Consider the following 12,549-nt stretch of genomic DNA (forward strand, 5'->3'; position numbering starts at 1 on the left):
CCTAGGAATTGAAGTTGCATATTCTCCTCGAGGGTATATACTTTCGCAAATGAAGCTTGTTGCAGATATATATACTAAATCTGGAATTTTAGACGACAAGAAGGTGGAGACTTCTAAAGTGATCAATGCAAAAGTAAGACTGGAGGATGGAGTTGTTTTAGAAGATCCCGTACCCTACAAGCAACTCATTGGTTCTCTCACTTATCTGTCTATTACCCGACCAGATATCGCGCATGCCGTTCACTCTGCTAGCCAGTTTCAGAATGCTCCTACAACTGTGCATATGAGTGTCGTGCTATGAATCGTCAGATACATCAAATATACCATCACTAAGGGGCTATTTCTATCCTCATCCTCATTAAATTTACGTGCTTATACTGATGCTGATTGATGAGGTAACCCTGATAGAATCTCAACTACTGGTTTTTGTATATTTTTAAGAGATTCTTTAATTGCATGGAGATGCAAGAAGCAACAAAAAGTCTCGTTGTCCTCTACTGAAGCTGAATAAAGGGCTATGACAACTACTACAATGAAACTTGTTTGGATATGCATTCTTCTCAAAGACATGGGTGTAGACATCTCTGGTCCTTCGAAGTTGTGCTGTGGAATCTACCTAACCTGGAGTTATAACGACCCCAACTCATCCACGTTGAAAAGTAGATTTTTTTTAAAAACAATTGCAGAAACCAAAACCCAAGGATCTGGGGCCTCATAGACTTTTAACAAAATTCCAAAGCACAAGCGATCTCTACATTGAACCAACCAATCAAAATAATTAACTTTATTCATCAATAATCAAAGTCTGAAAACAAAATTAAAGTAAAGTATAAAATCCTAGAGCCACACTGTCCAAAAGTAACAGAAGTCAGTCACAGGATCTGGTAGACTGTCTGATGCAGTCATCCTTATCACTGAGCTCCAGGTCCCGTGAAAAACATACGAAGTATTGGGTAAGAATCATAGATTATTTATACGAATTTCTCTAAAGATCCAAATAGGCAAACAACATAAATAAAATTCATGCATGTATTTAGAGAAAATATAACAACAACAATCTCATAAACCATTTACTATTCAAGCATTTGAAAGCCGTTATTATGCTATAACAATTTCTGACATTAAAAAGAAACAAGAATGCATGATCTAATGCAGAACCGTAAATTATGCATGATTCCAGTATACATGCATGGAAAATTTATTAAGAGTTCTCTTATGCATGCATGTACCTATTAAATGCACACAAGTTTAGTTTCACAATTAACATATAATGTTAGGATACAAGGAAAATCAACATCCACTGATGTCACTTTCTTGGTATACCAATAACAGCAGCTGTATCACAACACCACCCCCAGACAAAGTGGCTAAAAACTCCTTAAAATCGTGGTCGGAAGGTGAACCATCATATCGAGTTCAGGGGCACAAACACACACAGAGTTTTAGTATCCTCACGGTTTTCTCAAAACCGCCATCCAGGATTCCCACGTTACGAAAGGGATATCCAGAAGAAAAAAATAATTATATTATTTATCTCTTTTATCTTTTTATTAAAAGTCAAGTTCTTTGTATAAAAACCATTTTGCAAATCAACATGCACAACCCAACACATGACCTGACCCGTTATAAATTTTAACAGTGCAATTAAATTAGAAAGCCAAAAATTTCAAGTCTAAATTTTGCAGTGCATAAACACAATTCTTAGAGCAACACATGCTCCTGACCCATATGGCCTACAGTGGTTCACATCTGACCACTGATGCATCTTAAGCAAGATTCTCAGTGAACATGCACATACACAACTATTGAAACATGTCTAAAATGCACATTTATTCATAAATCATAAGAATGTACATAGAACACAAATTGCATATGCATGCTAACAAATGCTTACAACATGCATTATTTCATGATTCATTGTATGCATAACATCCAAATACACACATAATCACGTTAATGCAACATCAAAATAACTTCAAAAATTTTGTTTTCATGATATGCATAACTATGCGAACATAATATTCAATTGCATGTGCATACACTTTTGTCATTCATGTAACAAATTTGGGCATGCTCATGATACAAAACATAACCACGAGTCATATCTAGGATGCCACGATGCACAGGACACCATTAGTATGCTGTTGGCAGCATGTTTCTTATGCAGAGAACATGCAACCCAAAGGCAGTGGACAACGGACAATGCTGCACATAAATGTGCAGCATTGGCCTGCCTTACAACAGCCCATCGAAAACCGAATAAATCACATGTTTAATGCATATATATGCAGAAAAACAACATGCTAGAAATACTCTGCTGATGCATATTTTTGCAAAGAAATAACATGCTGGAAATACTCTGCTTAAGCATATTTATGCAGGGAAATAACACACGCATACAACTATTCAAGCATAGTTATTTCCAAAATTATTTTGAACCATCACTGATTTTCTGCACATATATAAACAAAGCTTGATGACAATCTTGCAAACATAAATATCAACATCCTCGTGTAAACCAGTCCTATCAGCATTTATTCGGGTCTGGTTAGCACTCAATAAAGTATGTATTCAGGACTGATCAGTCACTCGAAAACTGCATCTGTTATGGGTTTGGTCAGCACCCGATACAACATGTATTCGGCTTTGACCAGTCGCCCAAAATCGACACATTTTTGGGTCTGGTCAGCACCTGATGCAGTGTGTATTCGGGTCTGACCAGTCACCCGAAATCAATATATTTTTGGGTCTGGTCAGCACCTGATACATCGTGTATTCGGGTTTGACCAGTTACTCGGAATCAACACATTTTCGGGTTTGGTCAGCACCCGATATAATGTGTATTCGGGTTTGACCAGTCACCCAAAATCAATATATATTTCTGGGTTTGGTCAACACCCGATACAACATGTATTCGGGTTTGACCAGTCACCCAAAATCAATATATTTCTGAGTCTGGTCAGCACTCGATATACCGTGTATTCGGGTCTGACTAGTCACCCGAAATCAATATAAGCGTGTATTCGGGTTTGACTAGTCACCCGAAATAAATATGTCTAGGTCTGGTCAGCCCTCGATACAATGTGTATTCGGGTCTAACCAGTCACCCGAAATCAAAATATTTCTGGGTTTGGTCAGCACCCGATACAACGTGTATTCGGGTCTGACCAATCACCCAAAATCAATATATTTCTGGGTCTGGTCAGCACCCGATACATTGTGTATTTGGGTCTGACCAGTCACCCGAAATCAATATATTTCTGGGTATGCTCAGCACCCGATACAACATGTATTCGGGTCTGACCTCAAAATCAATACATTTTCGGATCTGTTCAGCACCCGATACATGTATTAGGGTCCGACCTGTCGTCCGAAATCATCACAGTTTTAAAAAACACACACAACCAATATAACAACCTTAAAAACACATTCAATATGTCAGCTTAAAACACATTCAATATGATATCTTAAAAAAAAAACACATTCAGTCATGCTGGAAATCGGCGTCAGGTCTGGTTTGGATCAGATCTGATCCAAATCAAACCATGACATGCCAAGCAATGCACGATCAATCCCCCATATATATATACATATGATCAACATGCTCTTGCAAAAGAATCAGTAGTAGAACATGAATAACATGAGAAACAAACCATGTTTTCATGAAAACCAAGTTTCATGCCATCATGCATCAAGGCATGTGATTGAACATGTAAAAAAAATCAGATTTATTATGTTTCCATCTAGAACCTAACATAAATCTGATTTAAACTTTCTCTCCCCGTTCGAATTAAAAGAGGAACCCATACCTTCGATCGGAGATGGAAAAGAGCAGAAAAAAAAATCGTCGGATGCCTAGAACGAAAAGAGATCCTTCTTCTTCCTTATTTCCTTCCCTTTCTCTCCTCTCCCACGAGTTTCTCTATCCCTCTCTCTCTTTATTTTTTCTCTCTTTCTTTCTTTCTTCTAACTTTTTTTGTGTGTCTTAAATAATGATTGGGCTCCTCTAGAGGGTGACGCTCCTCTAGAGCTTCCCATTTGGTTAGGGATAGAGTTCTATTAATGTAGAACTGTATCTCTGACCTCCTTTCCTCATTTTCTAGCTACCTTTTTATTTTATTATTTTTACTATTTACTTTAACCCCATTTGGGCTCTAGTGGGTAACACCCCCCTCTAGAATCCCTAAATAATAGGTAGAGTTCCACAAATGTAGAACTCTGCCATATCAAAAATAAAATTTTGGAATTAATTATTTTTTATATTTAATTAATTATTTATTAAATAATAATTTTTCAGAAAGTTCTAGAGGGGTATCTCACTCCTTTGGAAGTCTTTTTAACCTGGAAATTCACTCAATTAAACTTTTATATTGAATTTAAAACTTTAAATTGGTTGGAATTAGATTTCAGATTTGGATCCAGATCTAAGATCCAAATCCATATCCAATATCTATATGGATCACAGATTGGACCAGATCCTAATTAATATGGGTCTTGGGTTGGGTCTAGATCCATATAAACTTAGATCAAACGGATCGAATCGGATCCGATCCAATCCAGAACTGGTCACATCGAGGGAGGTAATTTTTGAAAAAAATGTGATTTTCGGGCCAATCGTAGCTCGAATTCAGAAAAACAAAATATCAATGTTTTCAGAATTTTGAGACGCATCTAATGATATATTACCTGAAATTCGCTTCTGAATTTCGCTTGATTTTAAAGGTCAAAAATAAAAAGTTTTACCAAATCTTAATTGGCTCGTTTAGGTCTTATCAATAGGTCCTGGGCCACGCCCAGACTCAGCTGACGGTACCTAAACTCGAGGATTTTATCAACTTTACCAAAACACTTAGCCAAATTTTCTGAAATCTCTGAATTTAACATAGTAGAAAAACACATGATATTACAAGAGTAAGCCATACCTGGCCAAATTCTGCTTGCTGCTAACAACAGAATTTCATCAGACTTGTGTTAGTCATATCTCTCAAACCGTGTAGATTTTGGGGCTGACATTTTAACCCTAGACTCTCCCAAGTGTCTCCTGCCTACCCCTAAAATTTCATGATTTAAGGTTAACCCAGTAGAGAGAACTTAATTTTCTACCAACCCTGACAAAGAAAAATCACATACTTGAACCAATAAACCCAGAAACCTGACATCACTTCCCGAGCCTATATCTCCCAAACCCCGTGGAGTTTAGACCTGAATTTTAATCAGAACCTAGTTCTACGTATCTAGAGTCTACCCTTAAAATTTGATAATTTTATGTGAAGCCATTTGAGAGAACTGATTTTTCTCTCAGACTCTATCTGAACCAAACAAAACCTGACTACCCTGTCTACCCTAGTTAGCCTACCTTAACCATTGACTTGAACCTTGTCTGATCCCAAGGCCCAGGCACGCATCATGAGCAAACCACCGGTGGTTCCTCAATCAAAATCATTTCTCTCTCTTATTTCGTGAACATGAACCATGTTATCTTTTTCGACTTTATGGCTTTTATGAATGACTACTACACTGTTAAGTGCTAGACATAACTGTCAAACTACTGCATTTTCCTATTTAATGCCACCATTTTCCTAAAGTCCTTTTTGGCTGAGTCTTTGGTCGTTTTTCCTCACTTCCTATTTGGTTTGACAAGATCATGGACTTCTATGTCATTTAGAATGCGTTTGAATCCCTCGAATCTAAGATCCAAGCGATTTTGACTGGAGATCCTTAGATCAGAGACCCAAGGTGCAAGAATCTCTAGTCCGACCACCCACCATCGAACCTAAGGGGAGGGGAGGTTGGGTTTTGGCCTAAAATGAGTATCTCAACATCTTGGTTCTAAGATCCGAGCTTTGAAACTTTCAATGGAGATCGGATTAAGACGTAAGACCCATGCCGTGATCACAGATTTCTGATTTGAGGAAATATTTGCTCGTAAAATATCACCGATACTCCAAGAAAAATCTTAAGGTTCTGATTGGGCGCCGGTGTTGGGGAGGAGATGAGAGGGGTGATGAGAGTGGAGAAGACAATGGGAGATGAGGCTGGAATTGCCAATAACATTTTTATGAGGATGTAGCTGAAAATGACCCATCTTCACTTCAACACCATTCTCTTCTCCCAAAACAGAGTTCGCAAGCACTTGTGGAGGTAGGTGGTATTTATTAAATCTTTATTAAATACCATCTCCCGTCTCTTCTCCTGTGCGCCAACAGAGCTTAAGTGGTTCTTCTGAAATCCTTTAATGGTTGAAGGTCATTTTGGGGGTTTAGAATGGCTGTCCGCACCAAACCTAGTTTGCACGAACCAATCACTCTATATAATGAGGATCTTTGTACCTTTAAGCTTACAATGCTCTCTACTAGAAAGACATGGTTGCAGGTATTATTTAACCTAATTAGACCTTGTAGACGTGATTAGAAAGGTCTGTTCAGTGGGAAACAAGTTTTATATCTAATTTGTGTTAATGTAAAATATGACTTTATCAGATATAAAGATTTGGTGTAATGAAATTGTTTTTTTGAATGCATTCTCTATTAAAAAGGCTATGAAGATACATCTATATCGTCAATCTTGCAAACTATATGATGAGAACTTTACAAAAACCTAATATACTACTTAAATTTATGAGTGGAATGATTTTTCCTTTTTGTGATTTATCTTCTCAGTGGTGGGGTCAGTCTACATTTTCGTTTTTCATGACCGAGAAAATTACATCTTCATACATTATTCAGTTACAGAATTTTGCAACTTGTCGTCTTCTTCTTCCTAGACATGAGATGTCTTGTTAATTGAACACACTATGAGAAAATGATGCAGTTAATCATATGCGATAAGGTGCAGAACTCCGTTTGCTCTGGTATCCTCTTCTGTCCCCTTTGTCTGATGGTTTGACAGGTTTACCCAATCAATGTGAACCCAGATGAAATACTTGTGTGATAAATTGTCAATCTATTCATGCAATATGTACCTGGCTTGAGGGTTTTTTTCTGCCAAACTAGCTGCGTGATTGCTTTGTGGGTTTTCCTTTTCTTCCTTTTTATTTTTCATTTTTCCAAGTTGAACCAGCCTATGTTTTATTTGGGATTGGTCTCCTAACTTCAGTGAGTTCTAGAGGAACATTCCGATGGAACAGGAAGTACACGATTTGGTTAGTATGGTTAGGTGTCTTTGTTTTTGTGTGTTCGTCACTGGAGGCTTTTGAAGAGAAAGACAACTCCATTTAAAAGTTTAGGGGCTGTTTTTTGCAAGGGAAAGATGCCCTTTTTCATGGGAAAAATCCAATCTGACCATGGGATCCTCATCCTTTCTCACCACCTTAAGTGAAACAAACACAAAATGTGCTATAGGGAAAAGTCCAGCATGGCAGGTGTGGGGCCCAATCTGGGGAAGTTTTAATTTGAAACTTCCTTCATGCCTCCTCCCCTGGGAAAGTTTTCATGGGAAAAGTCCAGCGTGACAGGAGTTTTTCAAAAGGCATGCCATTTCCCATGAAAGGGCCTTCCCTTTCATGGAGAATGAAACAAATGGGCCCTTAATGTGTAAGTTGTGAAATCATATTTCTTAGACCAGAGGGTAGATGAAGATAATGGATGAGATTTTGACCTGTCTCTCATTGGTTTAACCGTTAGTAGACCTAATGCTGTCAGGATCATATTTATGGATGTATATGCTGTGTACATCAACAAATGTGTAAAGATAAGAACTGGATATGTGGGAATAATCACAAAACTTATGGATATTCAATGCTAACTAGCAGGACGAATCTGTGACAACTTTTGGATGCTAAGATGATCCAAATGCTATGGACGATGATGTTTGGTGTATGTTGACTTGCAAGTAGAGTTTTAGGGAGCAGACAGAGGTGCTTATAAATGGAAAGGAGAAAGGTAACTGTAGATGACATACTTAACAAAGGATGGAATGTGCACGTTAGATGGAGAAAATGTGGATTATATACCATCAAAGAGAATTTGGAATAGAAATAAATTGTCGCTGAATCATGGTGCTGGCCATGACACTATCCTGTCAAATCACTGTGTTCAGTATTTATTAGATCTTGATGGTCTACAGTCAGCTGTAAAATTCCACAATGCTTCAAGCACTCATGAAAATACTGTTGAGAGTAAATTACCAAAGTGCTTATGACGGAAACAGATGTTAGCAACTTCCGCCTTATTTGAAGTGTCCTTGATTGCCTTAGTGTTGGCAGTGATGAGATGGTTTCTGGAAAATGGAGAAAGATGCTTTCTGCAGGGTCTCTATATTGTTAGGGACGTTTCTGTCCCCAGTTTAGTTAATATGTTGTGGGACATAGGGGCACATTCAAACTCATGAGGTGGTTTCTGGAAAATGGAGAAAGATGCTTTTGCAGGGTCTCTATATTGTTAGGGATGTTTCTGTCCCCAGTTTAGTTAATATGGTGTGGGACATAGGGGTGCATTCAAACTGAGCTGAGCCTGAAGTTGGGTTGTTCAAGCCTGTTTTGACATAAGTACATACACATGCACGTGATGTGTGTGCATATTTATTTGAAAATCAAAGGATACAGAAAAGTGTGTCCGATGAACAGTCACCAGAAGTAGTGACCTGGGCTTCAGCCTAGTTGTTTGAGTTCAAGGCAGGGTGCAAGCCTTTCATAAACTAGAGCGAAAATGAGATCAACTTATGACCATCTTGTGCCAACCCAAAGAAAGTAACACCACAAATAACACATTTTTTTATTAAAACACCAAAAGGAACTCAATTTATCTCATTTAATTATTAGCAAACCACAATACTTATTGGAAATAGGTTGCGATATACATAAATACTAGTAATATACACGATAATAATATCGTTAAACATACTTAAGTATTGGCAAGTTCAAAATGAGTTCACCAAGCTTTTACACATCCTTTATTTTAGGCTTGAGCTTGGGCAATTTATTAAATGAGTGACTCAATCAAGCCTAGGATCTTAACAGTAGCAGAGCTCATAGACCAATAGTGGCATAATATTATGCTTGCTGCTATTCTTTTTTGAGGTTGCGACCCATGGTAGGGAATTCAGGTGTTTTTTTTATCATAAAAAAAGTTCAAATCAAATTCCATTTGCATCTTCACTTCACACTAGGTTGGTATACTTATCTACTATCTTCAGATTGCAATTTTAGGCTCCTATCGTTGCAGCCTGTTCATCAATGTTTTCCCAATAAATCATTTCTCCTTTTCTTTTGATTGAACTTCTGGATATTACTTTTCATCGACCATTGAGGGTGGCATTATTCTTTGGGCTGGTGATCCTGGTAACTTTATGCAGTGGTTCTCAACTGTTAGATCTACTGCATTTTATATGATTTATAGTCAACTCTTGTTGTTTATTTGCAAGATCCATCAGGGAAGTTTTCTGGTTTGCTATTTTTAGTTCATGAATGTTACCTTGAATTTATTTTTTTTGTTGATTTATTTTATGGAAACATTTTGACAATGTATCTAACTTTCCGGTACATCATGTGTCCTCTTGATAGGTCATAAGAAATGAAGCTTTGTTACTTCTAACATGCCTAACTCGTGAAGCTGAGGTGAGCTATTGATTCTTATTCATAAGGCATGGCATATTTGCTCAATGCATCTCAAGAAAAGGTTACTGGCTATTGTTCTTGTTTCCAGGAAATTCAAAAAATTGTAGTCTTTGAAGGTGCCTTTGAAAAGATCTTTAGCATAATTAAAGAGGAAGGCTACTCTGATGGTGGTGTCGTTGTGCAGGTAGAGATGGATGTGATCGTCTTAGTTAATACATCTAGTCAGTTTCAAAAGTTTCATTTGCAGATAAGCTCTAAGTTTACACTTTGGGTCTTATGTGATTGTTTTTACTTCAAAATCTTGTCACCCCTAGCATCTCACTCTCTCTCTCTCTCTCACACACACACAAAAACACACGTCTATGTACACACAAAAATCAGCTTGGCCATTTCCTTTCTTCATCTTGCTCCTGTGGCTTCAGCCCAACCACACAAGTTAGTGGTCACCTGTCTTCACCATGCCTTCTTTAAGGGCAAGTGCCATCCAATAAATACCATTGCCACCTTGTCTTGATCATAATGTGGCAGTAACCTCAATCTCAGGTTGGCAGGTTGCCCATTTCACATGGATGCACATATATTAATGACTCCAATTGTTCCCTTGTGAGTTATATGTTAAAGTTGCGTCTAGAGTTTGTTTTGCTTTTGTTGAGTCTGATGTAAGCTGCTTGGTTCAGGTGAATCAATACCCCGAAGGGGTAGCTCGTATACTTGAACTGTAAGAGGTCTACGGGCTAAAATTGTGAATGAATCAAATGCGTTGAGCTTTCTTTTGTTCACCCTCGTTGTGATTGCAATTCTTCTCTTTCTATTCTCTCTTGCTCTCTTGCACTCTGATTACAAGCTTCCGCGATTGGCAAGCGAGTGATAAGTAGGCTTGCGGTAGTGAGTAAGGACCGTCGCATCGTGCTGGCCTATTGAAGGAAATAGGCCCGTGACAAGTGGTACTAGAGCCCCTTCTCGTGCTGGGGAAGGGACTCCGGAGTTTGTGTCGATAGACGCGCCGACAGACTACGATTTATGTGCAAGACATCGTGGCGCCTTATCAAAACTTGCGTAACACTAAAGGCAAGACAATTGTCGAAGCTGAGGAGATGGGTTCACCTCGGGGCCAAGAGCAGATGACTACAACTGTCAACAAGCTGGTGGAAGATGTGACTTCGCACGAAGAAGCGATTTCACGCGCAGTTGAATCATTCGGTGGATTGAATGATGTAGTGACGAGCCTGCAAGAGCAGGTGATCTTACTGGTGGAACAAATCACTTCGTTGACGACAACAATGGCTTACTTACAGACTGAAGTAGGGGAGCTTCAGTTGAAGAACCGCACATTGCAGCAGACAGTGACCCTAAATGGGAGAAATGGTGAGAGGCCATCAAGGATTGATGTGCCAAGACCATCAAAGTTCAATGGTTCTCGCGACAACAAGGCCATTGAAAACTTCTTGTTCTAAGTAGAAGACTACTTGGATATTCAGAATATGACGATCGAAGATTTCAAGATTAAGGCTGCAACAACTCTATAAGATGAAGATGTTATCGCTTGGTGGAGGAAGCACAATGACATGGAGAGGGGTCAATGTGTGATAGACACCTTTGACGACTTCAAAATGGAATTGCGTAACTACTTTATGCCGAGGAATGTGCAAAGACAGACTTACAGGATGGTGTCAGATGCATATCGTCAGACAGTGTCCGAAGCGGCTTGTAAAGGACGATGGGTAAGCCAATGCGGCGCAGGCAGAATACAATGATATTGAGACCATGCAACCAAGGATGGGGGCCATGCGATCGATTAACGCAGATAGACGTTGCGCAGCTGAAAACATGCAGGTCAGTAAGAAACTCATGTACTTGAAAATCATTCTGAATGAAAAGTATACTTCAGCAATGGTAGACTCCGGGGCCACACACAATTTCGTCTTGCGAGAAGAGGCAGAGTGGTTAGGCATGAAGCCTGAGCCAAAGCAGAGGACCATCAAAATGGTGAACTCTGAGGCCAAGCCCATCTTTGGTGAAGCAAGGGATGTGGCTATCCAAATTGGGAGTTGGGTCGACAATGCCAACTTCTCTGTGGTGCCCCTGGACGATTTTAAGATGATTTTGGGTATGAAGTTTCTGCGCAGCCAGAATGTGATAATGCTGCCAAACTTTAACTCATTGACGATTATGAAGCCACACATGTCACATACAGTTTAATGCCTTACTCAGGAAGGCAAGACTTTAGTGTTATCGGCAATGCAGTTGAAGAATGGTGTCAAGCGCGGGGAGCAGATATTCTTAGTTGTTGTGCGCATAGAAGAAGGGAAGGTGCAAGCAACAGTGCCGCCAACCCTAGCCCCACTGTTGGTGGAGTTTCGGGGGTGATGCCTTCAGAACTGCAGAAACGTCTACCACCTAGACGTGAGGTCGACCATAAGATTGAGTTGACCTCAGGAGCGAAGCCTTCCGCAATGGGGCCAGATGAGCTAAAAGAACTATGCAGGCAACTGGACGAGATGTTGAATGCAGATATCGTTCATCCATCAAAAGCACCATTTGGTGCACCAGTCTTATTTCAGATGAAACATGATGGCTCCAAGCGGTTATGCGTGGACTATCGTGCGCTAAACATGGTTATGGTAAAGAACAAATACTCGTTGCCACTAATAGTGGACTTGTTCGATCAGTTGGGCAATGCCCGAGACTTTTCAAAGCTAGACTTAAGATCGGGTTACTGGCAGATGAGGATTATAGACGGTGACGAGCCGAAAACAACTTGCGTCACCCGCTATGGTGCTTATGAATTCTTAATAATGCCATTCGGGTTGACGAATGCTCCAACCACGTTCACGACCCTAATGAATCAGATTTTCTACTCCTACTTAGACAAATTCGTGGTAGTCTACTTGGATGGCATCGTGATCTACAACAGTAACATAGAGGAACATGTCGGGCACTTGCGGACAGTGTTTCAGGTGCTAAAGGTGAATGACCTCTATGTTAAATGAGAGAAG

At 39.3% G+C, this 12,549-nt stretch overlaps 1 protein-coding gene across 1 annotated transcript in view; it reads left to right on the plus strand.

Annotated features, from left to right (window-relative positions):
* The window catches only part of LOC149821328 (golgin candidate 6-like), a 53,895-nt gene that overhangs the window by 20,023 nt on the left and 21,323 nt on the right, over nucleotides 1-12,549 (plus strand). The window contains exons 8-9 of the mRNA XM_089983770.1: nucleotides 9,500-9,553; nucleotides 9,642-9,737. Coding sequence (XP_089839896.1) covers nucleotides 9,500-9,553; nucleotides 9,642-9,737 — 150 coding nt within the window. The remainder of the gene's footprint in view (nucleotides 1-9,499; nucleotides 9,554-9,641; nucleotides 9,738-12,549) is intronic.

This window comes from Nuphar pumila, chromosome 12, assembly GCF_984573655.1.
Source record: "Nuphar pumila chromosome 12, dmNupPumi1.hap1.1, whole genome shotgun sequence".
Classification (NCBI taxonomy): domain Eukaryota; kingdom Viridiplantae; phylum Streptophyta; class Magnoliopsida; order Nymphaeales; family Nymphaeaceae; genus Nuphar; species Nuphar pumila.